The sequence below is a fragment of the Eucyclogobius newberryi genome, unplaced genomic scaffold (genome assembly GCF_026437365.1).
Source record: "Eucyclogobius newberryi isolate DKJ021-1_F unplaced genomic scaffold, fEucNew1.0.hap1 SCAF_16, whole genome shotgun sequence".
In the NCBI taxonomy this organism is placed as follows: Eukaryota; Metazoa; Chordata; class Actinopteri; order Gobiiformes; family Gobiidae; genus Eucyclogobius; species Eucyclogobius newberryi.
Genome location: NW_027315790.1, coordinates 25,291,775 through 25,308,482, shown reverse-complemented (window position 1 = coordinate 25,308,482; position 16,708 = coordinate 25,291,775). Strand labels below are relative to the sequence as shown.

General features: G+C 39.3%; 1 protein-coding gene across 1 annotated transcript; it reads left to right on the top strand.

The window, feature by feature from the left end:
* The first annotated feature begins 3,439 nt into the window (after positions 1 to 3,439).
* eif3eb (eukaryotic translation initiation factor 3, subunit E, b) lies at positions 3,440 to 15,462 on the top strand. Its single transcript, XM_072448100.1, has 13 exons — positions 3,440 to 3,565; positions 3,956 to 4,073; positions 4,634 to 4,751; positions 5,206 to 5,248; positions 5,488 to 5,592; positions 5,673 to 5,798; positions 6,742 to 6,866; positions 7,162 to 7,288; positions 8,626 to 8,727; positions 9,818 to 9,927; positions 11,465 to 11,567; positions 12,987 to 13,121; positions 15,220 to 15,462. Exons 1-13 carry the CDS (start codon positions 3,476 to 3,478, stop codon positions 15,256 to 15,258), a joined length of 1,341 nt encoding a protein of 446 aa, XP_072304201.1. The 5' UTR covers positions 3,440 to 3,475; the 3' UTR covers positions 15,259 to 15,462.
* The last annotated feature ends 1,246 nt before the right edge of the window (positions 15,463 to 16,708 follow it).

Here is a 16,708-nt window from a genome sequence, read left to right as displayed (position 1 = left end):
AACAGACGTGGGGTTTAAAGCGACGCCACATTATTTGTTTGATTTAGGTTTTTATTTACATAGTTGTTGAATTTGAACAACATAACATGAAATAGAAACAATAAGGAACACTGAGGTAAGTAAGTAAAAACTATGTACAAACTGTCCCAGTCATGAACGGCAGAACGGAGCCAATTACGGAAGCTGGAAACAGGAGATCATTTGTAACAGGTTTTAATGAAGACAGAACAGAGAATGTGCAAAGTCTTAGTTAAGTGTGACGACAATAGAGGATCCTTCCAGCCGTCTCGCTTATAGCTTATAAAACCCGTTCAGTGCCAGCAAACAGCGGTGTCAGAGAGCAGACGAGAGGCGTAGTCAGTATCCGTTCTAGGTTCAATTCACAGGTGTTCAGGTTTGTCAGAGGACAGGCGGAAGGATAGTCAGGAAGGTCCGAGGTCGTCAACAGCAAACAGATATCACGAGGGTCAGGCAGTGGGAGGTCAGGGCAAAAAACTGGTCATTAACGTCAGGAGTAAACTGCAGGGTCAAAACACGAATCAAAATACACAAAGATCTAACAAGGCTCGATAGCTGGGGCAGACAAGGCAACGCAGACAATCTCGCACTGAGGCAGAAGAAACGCACACCTAAAATACTACACCCAGTGATGAACAAGCAGAGACAGCTGTGAACCCACGCACAGGTGTGGAGAGCCTGTGATGAGCTGAGAGACAAGGGGGCGGTAACCAGAGAGGAGAACAAGAAGGGAGGGAGGAAATGAGGAGGAGCAGAGACAGAAACACTATGAGTAAAATAAGACAACCTATACATCACCAGACCAGATGGTAACCATGACAGTCCCATTGTTCAGAAACCGCTGTTCTTCTATTAAACACACACTACACATGCTTTATCACATATTATAGTTGGGGCTCATCCAGTTAGACCTTGTTTGCACCTGATTTAGATCACGTTTTGTCCTCTTTTATCTCTGTTTATTTCAGGTCTTGGTTTCATCCAGGGGCAAACATTTATGAGTTCGCGTTTTATTTGTGTTGTTGTGGCTGCCATTTTGCTATCAGTTTGCCTTAAGACAGGATTGGAAGTTCTGTGCCACCTTAGACCGTAATAAAATCTTTTGCAGGCCTGTTACTAAAAAAATAAGCCCAAATCCTTTGACATACAGTCGCGCACCCTCTTGACCTCATTATATACAGTGTCGCTAGTTCAGAAAGTTTCAGAAAGAAGTTTAAAATCACAACATTCGTCCGCTGCGTTCTCAATCCTCCTACAAACAAACAAAGCAGGCAAATGTTTCAGAGGATTAGCTTCCCATTGATCTTCTTCATAAATTCTGCTCAAAAAAACAAGTTTACATTTTCCAATCCACTGCTTTGAACTGAATTAATTTGCAAAGCCCAATAGTGTTTCGTGGTTAGACCAAATCTCCACATTATTATTGTGATCAGGATTTGTACGGGCTCATTCAAATATTAAAGACCAAATTGACTGTTCCGTCTGACAATGTCCTGCAATAAACTTGATATGTTTCTAGTCCATTCCGTTGGGGTTCGGTCTTGCATTTTTAATCCCATCTCACTGCAGCTACCTTTCTTTTTTATGTCTTCTTTCGAAACTCTTGGCTCCGTCTTTTACAGTGTGTTGAGCGCAGCTGGGATTTTTATTCCGGTGGAACGTGGCCAATCGCTCGGATGGAGACTTTGCCTCAGGACGGACAGACTGCAGGAGCGGCTATTTCATGCGTATTTCATGTGGGAAATTTGTGACACTTGTTATGGAAATACGTTCAAGGCCAGTGCGAAGTGACGATGAAGCCGTTTCTGACACTCTCACGTTGCACCGTTTTTAAAATCCCCATCTGGTTCAGCACAAGACTTGCCCGGACGAATAACAGAGACTAAATCAGTTATGGCTCCATTGCTGTTCTCTACTGTGTGTATATTTCAATTTAAACCGTTTTGATTAATAGTTATTGAAAGCTAACTAAAATGAAATTGGGCCCAATATGTGTGGAGGAGGATTGCACTTTAATTTTAGATCTCTATTGTTTGTATTCTCTTGATGAGCTTGTTTTGTTTGTGTCTGCTCCATTTGATAAACTGGACAAACAAAACTTCAGTAAAATCGTTACCCCATTAGAGTTAGAGTTTTATGATATGCATTTATTCATCTCACGTTCATTTGTTACAATTCTGTGTGTTTCATGACAGATGGACTAAGGTTGACCAGGCTAGAGCTGTGCACATGTGTAAAAGCCTAGACTGTTGAAGTAAACAGATGTTAGATTTCCATTGCACAATGTTACAACACTATTCTACTTAACTTTGCATGCAATGTGTATTCCCACTGCTACAAGGTTACAAGATTGTTGGAGTTCCACGAAATTGCAGCACATTATTCTAGACTGTCACGTGTGGGAGCCATTTGAATCTGATTTTCAGCTAACAAGACCAGTAGTTTCATGTTCTTTTACATAGAGGGTAAAGGCAAATCACAAGCACTATTTAGGATTTGAGACGAGGCTAACCTTATATTGAAGGGCTGATACACTGGAATTTCCCCATTGTGTGAACAAATAAAGGTTTATCTTATCTTATACACGCACAAAATCATTCACACTGTTTTCCCTGCTAAATTACATGCATAATTTAATCCTCCAAACAAATGCTTCTGAAAGTGGTGGGAAACAAGACAAATAAATGAGCAAATCAGTAAAGAGATTGACAATATTTCCACATCCATATTTTGTCATATAATAGTGCAAAGATATAATGATATAATTGTCTTATTTTGCCTTCTAATGTATTTATGATAGGCGATTTATTATACATTTCAGACTGGCCTCATATCTTATTATCAGATCACTTTATGTTTAATCAACAAATGTTATGTTACATGAGGCTGATAAAGCTCCCTGTCCTGGATCAGAACAGGCTCCTGCTGGGTACATCTGCGACCCCGTCCCAACAGCGGTAGAAGGAATGGGATGTGTTTTTCTTTCCCGCTTATTTAGCAATTTTCATAGATTCCAAATAAAGCTTTGACATTTGCATTTAAGTGTTTTATTTGTAATTTAATAATACTCTTTCTGATAGTTCCAGGCTTATGTTTTGATCATTAAGCCTATAGTAGTTATTTGTTTATGACATTTATGTTACATTTCAGAGCTTTAAAAGAAAATTTAGTCTTTATTAAGCTGTTTATGAAGCTTAAAAGAGTAGTCTAGGTGTCGGTAATGTGACACTTGGATACCAACCGCCATATAACACCATGGATCTATTATATTATTATTATTATTATTATTATTATTATTATTATTATTATTATTATATATCATTATCATGGATGTATTATATTATCGATTTATTACATCAAGAAGAAGAAGGCAGACGATAAATTACTCTGTGACGTCATCCTGCAACGTTACGTTTGTGGAGTTTGTTCATAAAGTTTAATTTTGAATCCAGCCAAGATGGCGGACTACGACTTGACAACCAAAATAGCACATTTTCTCGATCGGCATTTGGTTTTTCCTCTCTTGGAGTTCCTCTCTGTGAAAGAAGTAAGGCGTCTTCTGTATTTATTTAACATGGGGAAAGAATGGCTGGGTTATTGCGGCGTCATTATGCGTAATAACGTTCTGCGTGGACTCGCACACAGCCGGCTTTTTGAGCTAATGCTAACATATGCTACAAAACACAATTTATTTACCTTTTTTGGTCACCACTTATTTACTCTTTTTTGGTCAACAAATCCCTAAATTGATACGAAAAGCGATATGTATAAATGCGTCATTATAGAAGAATATATAATAATATTTTTTTTATGTAAATGGGCTGTTTTGTCGATAATATGAGTGCATTGTAAGGCGCGCTAACATGTCACTAAGCTCTAGTGTGGTGTGTGGCTTTTATGAACTAATGGATCTTTGAACGTGTTTGGCATTTTTCAGATTTACAATGAAAAGGAACTTCTCCAGGGGAAGCTGGACCTCCTCAGCGAGACAAACATGGTGGACTTCGCCATGGATGTGTACAAAAACCTGTACCCTGATAAGGACATCCCACATTGTAAGAGTCAATACATGTGTCTGTGGAGGTTATATTCAAACTATTGAGATGCTTAAATATGTCTAATTACAGATTGCCTGTGTGATATGTATTCACACACATTTGCCACATCAAAGTTTGTTCAAAACCCGAAAAAGAAACTGTGACTAGATCAGGACTAAAAGTTTCTTTTAGTGTGAACTAATGTTAACTGAAATGAAAAATAAAGATATAAACAATTCAAATAGATTTCAATCTAAGTATTTATCTAGAATATACTTTAATTGTAAATAAATAGAAATATAATACTTGTATAGCACTGTGCATAGTAAGTAAAACTATAAGGGAGCGTTGTAACCAGCCGGTTGAAGTCTAATATTACTTAAATATGGTGGCGTGGCATCTTAATTGCTTACTGATGTCCCTCTGACTTAGAAATGTGCATCAAATTTTCCATACAGGGGCAATAAAGTTTACCTTTACCTCATGATGATTCAAGAAAACATAAATTCATAGCTCCTTCACATAGTTTTCAAGCGTTTCATTTATGTGGTACCTCTCGTTCCTCTCTGCCACCACAGCCCTTAAGGAGAAGAGAACAACAGTTGTGGCACAGTTGAAGCAGCTCCAGTCGGAGACAGAGCCCATAGTGAAGATGTTTGAAGATCCAGAAACAACTCGACAGATGCAGTCCACAAGGTTCAAAATAATTAATTTTATTTTATTTTATTTTTATTTTGTCTAACTAATAAAAACACTTTTATTAAAGAGCTCGGGTTTGGTTGTCAAAAACCAAACTTGCAAAACATCCACATAGATAAATTAGTAAGAAACAATAAAACAAGCAAACAAGGGCGGGACCTCCTGATGATGGGAGTTTTTGGTCAGACTGCTGAGGGATTACAGCAATTAGGCGACGTAGGTGATGGCACAATCCCAATTTCTATTCATTTCTTCAGCATAAACAGGATAGACTTGTAATCATTGCTGTTTAACACAAAAAAATGCACATTTTCGTCCCTCTTTCGTCCCCAAACTTATAAGTGATGACTAGAAATCTCGAGCCAGATTAAAATTTGACTAATTGCACAGCCAACCAAGTCATTTGTGCGAGACAGAATTTATCATGTGTTGCTGTTTTCTTGTTTGTCAGAGACGGGAGGATGTTGTTCGAGTACCTGTCGGAGAAGCACAATGTGAGTTTAATTTCAGTCTTCCTTCCAATATTTAGTTTCTATGGCAACCCAATAGAGCTGAAGGTTTTTAATTCTCAAACGTCTATCCCATCTGTGTCCTGCTTAGTGAATCTAATAAGTTTAATTATTGTCAGATTTTGATGTTTGTTAAAAACTTAGTAACTGATCGTACTGGTTTTTATTTGGCAATTTGTCCTCAGTTTATTTTAATTCGTTTTTCTATTTTTGTCATCCTTCAGTTTCGTCAGGAGTACTTGGACACTCTTTACAGATACGCTAAGTTTCAGTACGAGTGCGGTAACTACTCTGGAGCAGCAGAATACCTCTACTTCTTTCGAGTGTTGGTAAGAAGCACCACAAGAATGTAACATGTCCGACATGTCTGACGTAGGTTCTGATTCGATGACTTGGTTGTTTTCTGCAGGTGCCATCCACGGACAGAAACGCCCTGAGCTCTCTTTGGGGAAAACTGGCCTCTGAAATCCTGATGCAGAACTGGGAGGCAGCAATGGAAGATCTCACACGACTTAGAGAAACTGTTGACAACAATGTAAGATCATTGATCCTTTTTCACCCAGTTTGCCCACGTTAGAAACAAACTACAAACTACTTTTCGCCTGCTACTTTTTCCCCACACTTTGAACCCTGCGGCCATTACAACGGTGGGTCTAATTAATAGATTTTTACTGGCGAACGGCCACCGGGGGGCACTCAGGAAGCGCAAGCGTTTGACACACTATGGAAGAAGACGTCAATGGACAGTGGTCACTGTCCAGGGCACACACCGTGTTTTCTATATCTCAAGCTTCAAAATGAAATGCTCTGTGTTTTATTACAATCACAAAATCATATTCACAGAGAAATTTGTCTACTGAGAAAGTTAATCTGAACATGGAGAAACAGCGGTGCAGACTGCGGGTACGCCACGAGACCCCCGTGTTCAATAGACAACTGTACTATATGTGTAAATATCTTATGTAACGTGGGCAACTGCGGCTTACAGACATGTACAATTTATTTCATCTTTGTAAATTTCATTGGGAAATTACTGTAGTTGAATGACTTCTGTAGTTGTACTTCTTCAAAGTGTTTTACACTATACCGTTAAGAAAAAGGGAGAGAGAGAGAGAGAAAGACGAATGTTCTGAAGAGATCTTGAGAATAAATGTACAATCGTAGTAAATCAGAGGCAGAGGCCAAAACTACAGTCTCTTTTTCACAAACGGCACCATTTATGGTCCAAAGACTCGACTAAAGTCTAGAATTGGGGTTTATTGTTTTTCAGGGGCTAAAATAAGGCCTTTATCAAAAATGTATTCATGTTATACATAGATCCCCCCAAGTTTGTTTTGAATAGGTCATCATCATTGAGTGAAAAATAAATAATGAATTCTTGCTAGTATTTAGTGTTGAAGAAGACCAAATTAATATCTTTGAAAAATCCTTTTGAACCCAAGTAATAAATGGTGACATGAGTGTGTCTTTGTGTGCAGTCTGTGAGCTCCCCTCTCCAGTCGCTGCAGCAGAGGACGTGGCTCATCCACTGGTCTCTGTTTGTCTTCTTTAATCATCCCAAAGGCAGAGACAACATCATTGAGCTCTTCCTCTACCAGCCCCAGTAAGTCTACTCAGTCCTACATAAATATATAATTGACTGTGTTATTCAAATTCAGTGTCTTTCTGAAGGACATGTCAAACAGGCACCGGATAAAAACTGAATGTGTGGAATAGTATTTGGCCTTCTCCTAATCAGCCTGTTAGCTTTCGATTCACTTTTGTGAATGAGAGTGAGAAGGCATTTAACAAATCTACACACATTCCTGTTACATACCATACTGTAGTTGGACAACCGTACACTGGCTTAACAATAATTTGCTTTACGTTGTTGATGTGCATTCATTGTGTTTGTTCAGGTACCTCAATGCCATTCAGACCATGTGCCCACACATCCTGCGATACCTCACCACTGCTGTCATCACCAACAAAGACGTGAGGAAGAGGAGACAAGTGCTCAAGGACCTCGTCAAAGTCATTCAACAGGTTTGTGGAGAACACACACTGAGCTCTTTTATTTCAATGAGCTATTTAGACAAGTAATACTGAACATCCGGTCTTATTTAGCTAGTCCTGGGTTTGGAAAGATTTACTCAAATCTTGGTTTACAATTAGTCTTTATCAGTGTCTGGCTGATTACTCATTACTCCTTTAAAAAGTAATCAGATTACTTACTCTTGATTGCTTTATTGCTCTGAAAAAATTAAATATATAAATTATGAAAACTTTGATATCTTTCCTTTTATTAAACTTTCATTTATTGATTTAAAAAAAGCTTGCTATAATGAACTTACAAAGCAGCATCTCAACTTTCCAGTCTTCTTTATTAGTCAAGCTTCTGTTTATTATAATTGTGAAGTTATTTATGTTTTAATTTCTCTTACTCCAAGATCAATCTGGTCCAAATTTATAGATCTATGGATGAAGATGTGAGCCTTTTTTGAGTGCGTCACATGCTTCACCGTGTTTCTGTTTTACTAAAGTGATTGGCTTCATAAGGCATTATTATAACGGCTGCTCTCAGCTGGGTACATTCTCATTCAGATGGTAAACACAAAAGGTGCAGACGGATCCGCTCTGGGCTGCAAGAACAGGCTTAAGTGTGGACCTGTTTAACCTTATTGTTTGGAGCGAATATGAAGCCAATCAATCTGGTAACAGAAGAGGCTGTGCTGTCATGACGATCGTTTTGTTTCTGTAACCGCTGCTCTGGACTCGATATTTAGCTCCTTTAAACATTTCCACTGTGAAAAATGTGAAAGGGATGAAGGGGAAAGGGATAAAAGACATGAGCACGGATAAATGTTTTATCTTCTAAGGGAAAGTTTGAGACGCCCTGCTGAAAGATATAATTAAATATTCATGATATATATATATTTGTTTCTGGGCAAGCTTTCCTGGAATGTTTTTATTACTCCAACATACCTTGGAAAACATGCTACTGCGAGTGGGGGCGCATCTCCACAGATGTGACCTTTAACTTGGCCTGTTGGCGCCATCTGCTTGTTTCCATGGAGATACATAACTTTACAGTCCTCAAAAGGAATAGGATGAGCAGTAAAAGTGTATTCCTTTTATGAAAGGAATGTTTTTTGTTATATTTTTTTATTCACTTCTTAGACCCACTTTCAGCCCCTGTTGCTATGTGAACTTGAGCGAGGGGGACTGGGTGGTTCCTCTGACTAAACAGGGACTGGTGGATTATAGGGACTTTGTTCTTGGTACCGTTATGTACCAAAGACTAAATACTCAAATCTGTGTGTGTATTCACGATTCCATTATTCAGATTCATAACGTCTATTCCATTTCCCTCACTTTTGCAGGAGTCTTACACGTACAAAGACCCCATCACGGAGTTTGTGGAGTGTCTCTACGTGAACTTTGACTTCGACAGCGCCCAGAGGAAGCTGCGAGAGTGCGAGTCGGTGAGTCCAGCCCGTCACGCTCCGTCGCGGCTCCGTCGGCCGTAATCACAGTAGAAAAGATGGTCGCCTCCCGGGACCCGGCTCCGCTCTCTCCCAGACCACGGCGCTCAATATTGGGCCTAGTCGACCTCAGCAAATCCCGGCCTGGCCTGATTAGCCCGGTCTTGACTTTTAGACAGTTTGAAGTGGAACAGCTGTCAGACTTAAGGCTCTTTGGAAATCCCAGGACGGCAGCACTTCAGCCTCTGAGACCATTTCATTATACTCTTGAAGACTTTTAACGTTGCTCTCATTATACAGGTCTTAGTTTGTGCATTTCACCAGTTATTTCTTACATTTTATAGAAGTTAGAAGAGATAATCAGTTGAAAATGGGTTAGTATCCTCTGAGATTATGCAAGAAGCAAGAGAATGAGCGAGAATGAGTAGTTGTAAGAATTATTATTATTCCCTTTCAATCCAAACCAACAAATGGCTAATCATTAATAATACATATTGTAGCTTTGCAGATCAGGGTCCTAATGTAATGTTGCGTCGGTGGAGTTTGAATTAAATTGTAGTTGCCAGTGATGCCACTATAATATATTTTGTCTGGATTGTTGTGAACGTTTGTAATTCCCAGTGAGACATTAACTTTCAGTCGACAGCCCTCTTTGTTCTTCTGTGTCGTCTGCGTTTACTGCAGCAGAAAAATAAATAATTGGATTTATGGCCATATAATAATTTTTTTCACTACTTTTTTCTACTTGAATAAATAATATTAGGACACAAAATGCAAGATTTTAGAAGTTATGCCATTTCAATTACGCTTTTCTTAATCAATCTTATTTATTTGTGTTTCTGTCATAATGAATAAGCACAACATTATAATTAATAACGTTGCATATTTCTGCTTACAAATGATGCCAAATGTCTAAAACTAGTCCTACATTTGGTGGAGTAGAAAGATAATAGTTTAATGAGTGAGGTTATGATTTCAGGGTTTATTTTTTATAGTTATGTCATTGTATAAGTATTAATAAGTATGAAATTACTTCTTTTTCCTCTTTCTTTGCCTCATTGGCTCATTTTGTGTCTTTCTCACTCCTCAGGTTCTGGTAAACGACTTCTTCCTGGTGGCTTGCCTCGAGGACTTCATTGAAAACGCTCGTCTTTTTATCTTCGAGACGTTTTGCCGCATTCATCAGTGCATCAGTATTAGGTAAAAAGCGGCTTAAAACGTGTAATTATAAGTTTTCAATAGATGTTTGGATAATATAAATTGCTTTTTAAAGATGTCTTAATCATTCCAAGTTTGTTATGTCCCGGTTTAGAGCTGATTCTGGTCTAGTCCTGGTTAAATGATGATTTACGTAAAGTTTAGTCCTGTTTTGGGCCTGATTAAGGCCTGGTTTAATTCTGGTTTATTGACACACTTTTCCGATTTTTGCTCTTCCTTCATAAGTCCTAGTTTAGTCCTGGTCAGTCCTGTTTAAGTCTTGATTTAGAACTGTTTTAGATCTGTGGGGCTTTGGTTTGCTCCTGTTTTATAGTAAAGACTTGGTTAAGACCTAATTTTGTTGTTGTTTACAGGTAGAGTTCTCAGATAGTCCTTGTTTAGACCTGGTTTAGTCTTGACTTACACATAGTTTAGTACTGGTTTGGACCTGGTTTTGAGTTAAGACCTGGTTAGGCCTGTTTTAGTCCCGCTTTAGTCCCGCTTTAGTCCCGCTTTAGTCCTGCTTTAGGCCTGCTTTAGTCCCGCTTTCGTCCCGCTTTAGTCCTGCTTTAGTCCCGCTTTAGGCCCGCTTTAGGCCCGCTTTAGTCCCGCTTTAGTCCCGCTTTAGGCCCCTTTTAGGCCCGCTTTAGTCCCGCTTTAGTCCCGCTTTAGTCCCGCTTTAGTCCTGCTTTAGGCCTGCTTTAGTCCCGCTTTCGTCCCGCTTTAGTCCTGCTTTAGTCCCGCTTTAGGCCCGCTTTAGGCCCGCTTTAGTCCCGCTTTAGTCCCGCTTTAGGCCCCTTTTAGGCCCGCTTTAGTCCCGCTTTAGTCCCGCTTTAGTTCCGCTTTAGTTCCGCTTTAGTTCCGCTTTAGACCCGCTTTAGTTCCGCTTTAGACCCGCTTTAGTCCCGCTTTAGTCCCGCTTTAGGCCCGCTTTAGTCCTGCTTTAGGCCCGCTTTAGGCCCGCTTTAGTCCCGCTTTAGGCCCACTTTAGTCCCGCTCTAGGCCCGCTTTAGGCCCCCTTTGGCCTGCTTTAGTCTCGCTTTAGTCCTGCTTTAGTCCTGCTTTAGGCCCGCTTTAGGCCCCCTTTGGCCCGCTTTAGTCTTGCTTTAGTCCTGCTTTAGTCCTGCTTTAGTCCTGCTTTAGGCCCGCTTTAGGCCCCCTTTGGCCCGCTTTAGTCTTGCTTTAGTCCTGCTTTAGTCCTGCTTTAGACCTGCTTTAGTCCTGCTTTAGGCCTGCTTTAGTCCTGCTTTAGTCCTGCTTTAGGCCTGCTTTAGTCTCGCTTTAGTCCTGCTTTAGTCCTGCTTTAGTCCTGCTTTAGGTCCCCTTTGGCCCGCTTTAGTCCTGCTTTAATCCTGCTTTAGTCCTGGTTTCGACAGATGACTGACTCGTGTACTTTACATATTTGCTTCCTTCTGTGTCCTCCATGTTGTTTGTGAAGTCTCAAGTCTGGGTATAAAGAGAACTTTACAGCTCTGAATGTGCTCCTGCTGAAGTTTGTTTACCACACTGAATGGGCCCCTCTTCCTGTCACTTTTCCCAGCATGCTCGCTGACAAGCTGAACATGACGCCGGAGGAAGCAGAGCGCTGGATCGTGAACCTCATCAGAAACGCCAGACTCGACGCTAAGATCGACTCTAAGCTGGTGAGAGGCAGAACGAAGGTTTAACAACTGTCGCCAGGACGACTTCTCACGTGTTTCTGAAGGCAGATTGCGTTTATTTACTCCTGAAAGTGTACTGTAAACGTTCCAAGAAATGAGGCGCAAAAAAGTATTTAGAGAAATGGCTACTCACATAAGAGATCTGTCGAGAGGTAACATCTGATCCATAAGTTCAAGTTGATTTAATTGTAAGAATAAACTCTTAAATAATGCACAAAATCTACAGCTAAACTCAATCAAATCTGAAGGAGCGAGAAACACAAACGTCACCATCATTTAATACAGTATTTTCAACATAAAAGGAACCAAAACGTTTAGTAAGTAAGAGAACTATTACTTCAAACTGAACGTTACTCAAGAAGGAGTAAAAGTATAAGCTCTGAAAACAACTCTAAGTGGTACAATTTCTTGAAAACGTAAATGTTACTGCCCATTTGTGTTAAAAATTAAACTGAATGACATTGCCCAGAACAATAAGGCAGGGACTAAAACGATTCTTCTACCTGCATAGTGGAACAGCGCCATCTGCTGTCTGACATGTCCAGGACTGTATCCCACGTCTTCGACAGCTGAAAGGCCCCTTCGTCTCTGTTAGTTGCAGTTTTCCCAATCCGTTTGTCGAGTCCGTAATGGCCCATGTAAGGCTTTCGTGGTCTGGTTTGTTCTGTGTGTTGTTCAACATCAAGAAGTTAAGTTACTTTCATGGTGATAAGATAATTAATTTATATCTTCTTGGAGCCAGATCACAACTTTTAGAAGTGTGAGATGTATGGATAAATTGACAATATCGCAGTTGTCATTCTGGCTATCTGCAAAATTAGAATATAGAGTAGACTGTCTATGAGTAAAACGATTAGAAATAAGCTCAAAAAGAGACAGAAACGTCCAGTTTAATCTCCAAAACCAGGATGTCAAGTGATATTTCTGATCTTTTGTGGTTCATTTTACGGTCAATTTACGTCATATGCGACGCTTGAACCTCAACTAAGACGTTTACAGGCCCATTTCAGCACATTCGAGACACAATTATCGAATCACGATGTGGCGATATGACCAAAAGTGCAACTAGTCACAGGAATGAGATCACCACTGTAACACCCTCTTCTGAAACCTTTTTAACACAGACAAACTAATAATCACACACACATATTATTAAAGATAACAATACACGATGTCGGTTAAGTGTTGATTGAGCCAATGACCTTATGAAAATGTACTTCCTCATCAGTTTGATTGATATTTGAGGTTCTAAAAATGCGTCTGATTCGTCACTATTTTGGTATTGAATGTGAAACGGTCCGAACGGGTCAAGAGCCCCTTCTCAAACACTCGCCGCAGTTGGAACTATGTGAACGTTTGCTTGCCTGGCTCAGCGTTTTCATGCCGGTCTCCTCTCCGCAGGGCCACGTGGTGATGGGGAACAACGCTGTGTCTCCGTATCAGCAGGTCATCGAGAAAACCAAAAGCCTGTCGTTCCGCAGTCAGATGCTGTCCATGAACATCGAGAAGAAAATGGCGCACAGCAACAGGAACGAGGTGAGAGCAGACGGTTTTGTTTTCTTAAAAGGTAAACGCAGCGACCTAAATTTACTGAACTACTGTCAATTCATCTCAGTTCTGGTTGGTCTGTAGTGTCGTGGTTAAAGGAGATAAGATAGTGTTTGTTTGTGTTTTTAACAGAAGTGTGAACTAAAACTACTTGTGCTAGGAAGCAGCTAAAGTGGATTTGTGTAGCACTTTTCACAGACGCAGAGGCAAACAAATGAAAAACAAAGCACAGACTAACGTCAAACGTGTATTTCTACTGAACATTGCGACGAAAAAACACATTTTTAACCAATTAAAAGTTGGATTACGGTGACTGAAAGCTCCCCATAAATGTATTATTGCTAAAAATGTGTAATTGTTTATTTGTTTTTGACGTTTTGGTTTAATAATTCCACTGTCTTTGTCATTAAAGCTGTTTTCTCGTGTGTTTTAGGGTCTTTATAGTCCAGATTACTATTACGATTAGGGCTGGGGATTGCCAAGACCCTCGCGATACGATACGTATCCCGATACAGGGGTCACGATACGATACGTATCCCGATACTTGTATATTCCGATACAATTCCCTCATTACGATACGTATCCCGATACATTTTTGAAAAAGGGGTCTTAAAAATTTACCAAATGGGTAATGTTTTACTCTGGATAAGAAATTGTATGAAATTTCATGTACTCAAGTACTTATTTATAAATCCATTATGCTCTAATAACTTCATACATCCAACCAGCTGATCCAAATAGAAATATATGGAACACATTCTAGTAAAATATTGCATGTTTCATGGTCTGAACATGCTGCAGCAGCATTTTCTGCACAGATAAGCTTCTGATCAGGTCCACAGCTCCTTCTCACCTCGGCCCAGAGGAGAGAGGAGAGAAGCACAAACAGCAGATCAGAAGTACTATTCCACCTCGTTTAAAGCCTACGGGCCACAATTTTTTTTATTAAAAAAAAAACGTATCGATACGGAGTCCGTGACGATATATCGTTGTATCAATATTTTTAACACAGCCCTAATTACGATGATCAAAATGTGAAAAGTCACGATGAGTTTGATAAATCGTTGCAGCGTCAGGGTTCTCGAACGTTTATGAAGGTGAGAACGCTTGCTCAAAAAGGAAGGTTTTCAGCTTTGTCTAGTAGTGAGGCAGTTCATTCCAAAGTCTAGGAGAAACGGCTTTATAAGATCTGTTTCCTCGCGTTTTCAAACATGTCCGAAGGCCCTGAAGGCTCTGAATCTGAAACTGAACCCAAACCAAACATGATCCAGTGTAAATATTTAAAGGCGGTATGGACGATTTTTCGGCGATTTGAGAACGCAGGCGGAAATGCGCATGCGCACTCCCCCGTGCGGACTGATACAACACACACGTGCGTTTGTTTATTAGCGCAACGGAGCGCATCGCATCGCTCGTCTCCTGTAGATTTCTGTCCACTTCTGCGTCAGCTCGAACTGTCTTTCTCCGTCTTCATTTTGCCCTGTACACTGAGGGAACTATATTATGATAGATCCATGCGCTTAGACACGCGGAAACGTGAGGAGGAAGCGCACGCGGCTGCAGGTGAGCGGTAGGTGCGTTTTATGATTGATACGTGGCAGGACAAATGATTTATCCACGCCACGAGGAAATATGATACAAAATTTGCTGAAAAAAATCGTCCATACCACCTTTAAAGACCGGGTTGATAGTTGGGAATACTTTTGTTGATCAAAAACACAGCCATATTTTTTCTGTTGTTTGTTCATACTGCCATGTTTCTGCTGCATTACAAACTACTAAACCTAGTAAAAATGTAGAAGGAAAATGAATGAATAAATGAATTTGCTCAATGACTATGATTCCAATGTTGCAGAAATCATTAACATTTTATAGCTTTTGAAAACTCACAGTGGCTTTTTTAATACAGTTTCAGTTTAATGGAGCGTCTGAAATGTAGTGATTATTAAGATAAACGACATTAGAGCGCCAGAAATCCAATTACTCATTCTTTTCTCGCACTAAGTTGCATTTATGACCGATCCTTTTCTTTAACATTTATCTCTCAGAAAGTCCTCTACTAACCCCATTCATTTTCTCTCCTCAGACTCCAAACTGGGCGGCGCAGGACAGTGGATTTTACTGATCCGTCACCGTGGAGACGGCAGAGGTGACTCCCCAAGCACCTGTTAATATATTTATGCAAAAGGAGAAACATCGAGCACGATCACCAGCTTTTCCTCATAACCTTTTGACTGTGTAATTATTGTTTAAAAAGTCAGATGCCTTTTACCCTCCAAAACTTTACCCAATGTCACAGCTTTTCATTAAAAATCATTTTAAAACCAAATCTATATAGTGTGCTTTCCTCATTTCACCGCTAGATGACAGTGATCTACTTACACATCAATTCAAAAGTGTCTAGAATAGTTATCTTTTCCAAAACCGGCCTAGTTTTATCTATTCTTTTTAATATTTTTGCTTTTTTTACGCTTCATTTTTCACACTCAAGACACAAATATATTCTTCTATTGAACACATAAATGATTTTACATTGCATATGACAGGTTTCCATGGTTTTAGTATTAGTAACTTTGGGGTCATAATATCTGTAGCAAATATTTATTCAAGTTGGACATCATTCAAGTGAAGTTGCAAATAAAATACAGGAAGTGTCGTCAATGATTTAAATTCCATGCAAAATTCAGGGGCAATGAATGAGTGAGGAAGGACAGCTTAAATATGAATTTAATAAAGTAAAGATGTTGTGTGTATTAGTAGTTTTGGCCTTTGTTTACATTATGGTTGCTAGGTAACCGTTATACAATTACCACTGCATTTCAATCCAACCAGGAAGTTAAATTGTCAAACTAAGGATATTTTTTTGTTTAAATCGTTAATGTGATTACTGTGTCGTCTCACCTGTCATAGGCACTTTCACAGTCGTTAGCAAAGGCGTTTTAAATCTAGAAATGAAAATTATACATTGTCACTAGAGCGTTTGTCTGAGTTTAAAGGCGGATTTGGGTTTTACAGTCTTAAGAAATAAGGTTTTGAAAATATTTAGTTCACATATGCTGCACGTGTCTCGCACAAAAAGAGCTGAACCTTTTATGTGATGACGTTCCTGTTTTAAACCTTAATGTCAGACTCTGAATTTGGAAATTTTCTAAAAATAGCGTCATCCAAAATAACATGGAAAAAGTTTAGTGGCTCACGAGAAAGTGTTACTCCTGCAATACTAAATACTGACTGAAACACCACGTGTAACATGGACAGTAATGTCACTAAAAAAGACCTTTCGGGGGTTTATTCCTAATTCTAAAACTTTAAATTTGACATCTACAATGAGTATTTCTATTTTATTATGATTATTATTCTAATTATAGTAAACCTGGGTCAATCTATATTTTATAATTTTGTATTTATTCAGTCCAGTTCATTTTGGTGCCAAACATTTCACAGATTGGACTTGATAAATAAAGTTATTAATTTTAAAGGTGCACAATCTCTGTTATTGCTTTGCCAGTAATGTTCCAGAGTATGGCATTAAATCAGTCAATCTTGAATTGATTAAATTACAGTCATTTTCATTG

Bases quoted from the DNA above. Each gene is read 5' to 3' on its own strand.
- eif3eb (XM_072448100.1), top strand. From the start codon at position 3,476: ATGGCGGACTACGACTTGACAACCAAAATAGCACATTTTCTCGATCGG. The intron at 4,074-4,633 runs GTAAGAGTCAAT...CTGCCACCACAG, and splicing joins TGATAAGGACATCCCACATT to CCCTTAAGGAGAAGAGAACA. The intron at 5,593-5,672 runs GTAAGAAGCACC...TGTTTTCTGCAG, and splicing joins TCTACTTCTTTCGAGTGTTG to GTGCCATCCACGGACAGAAA.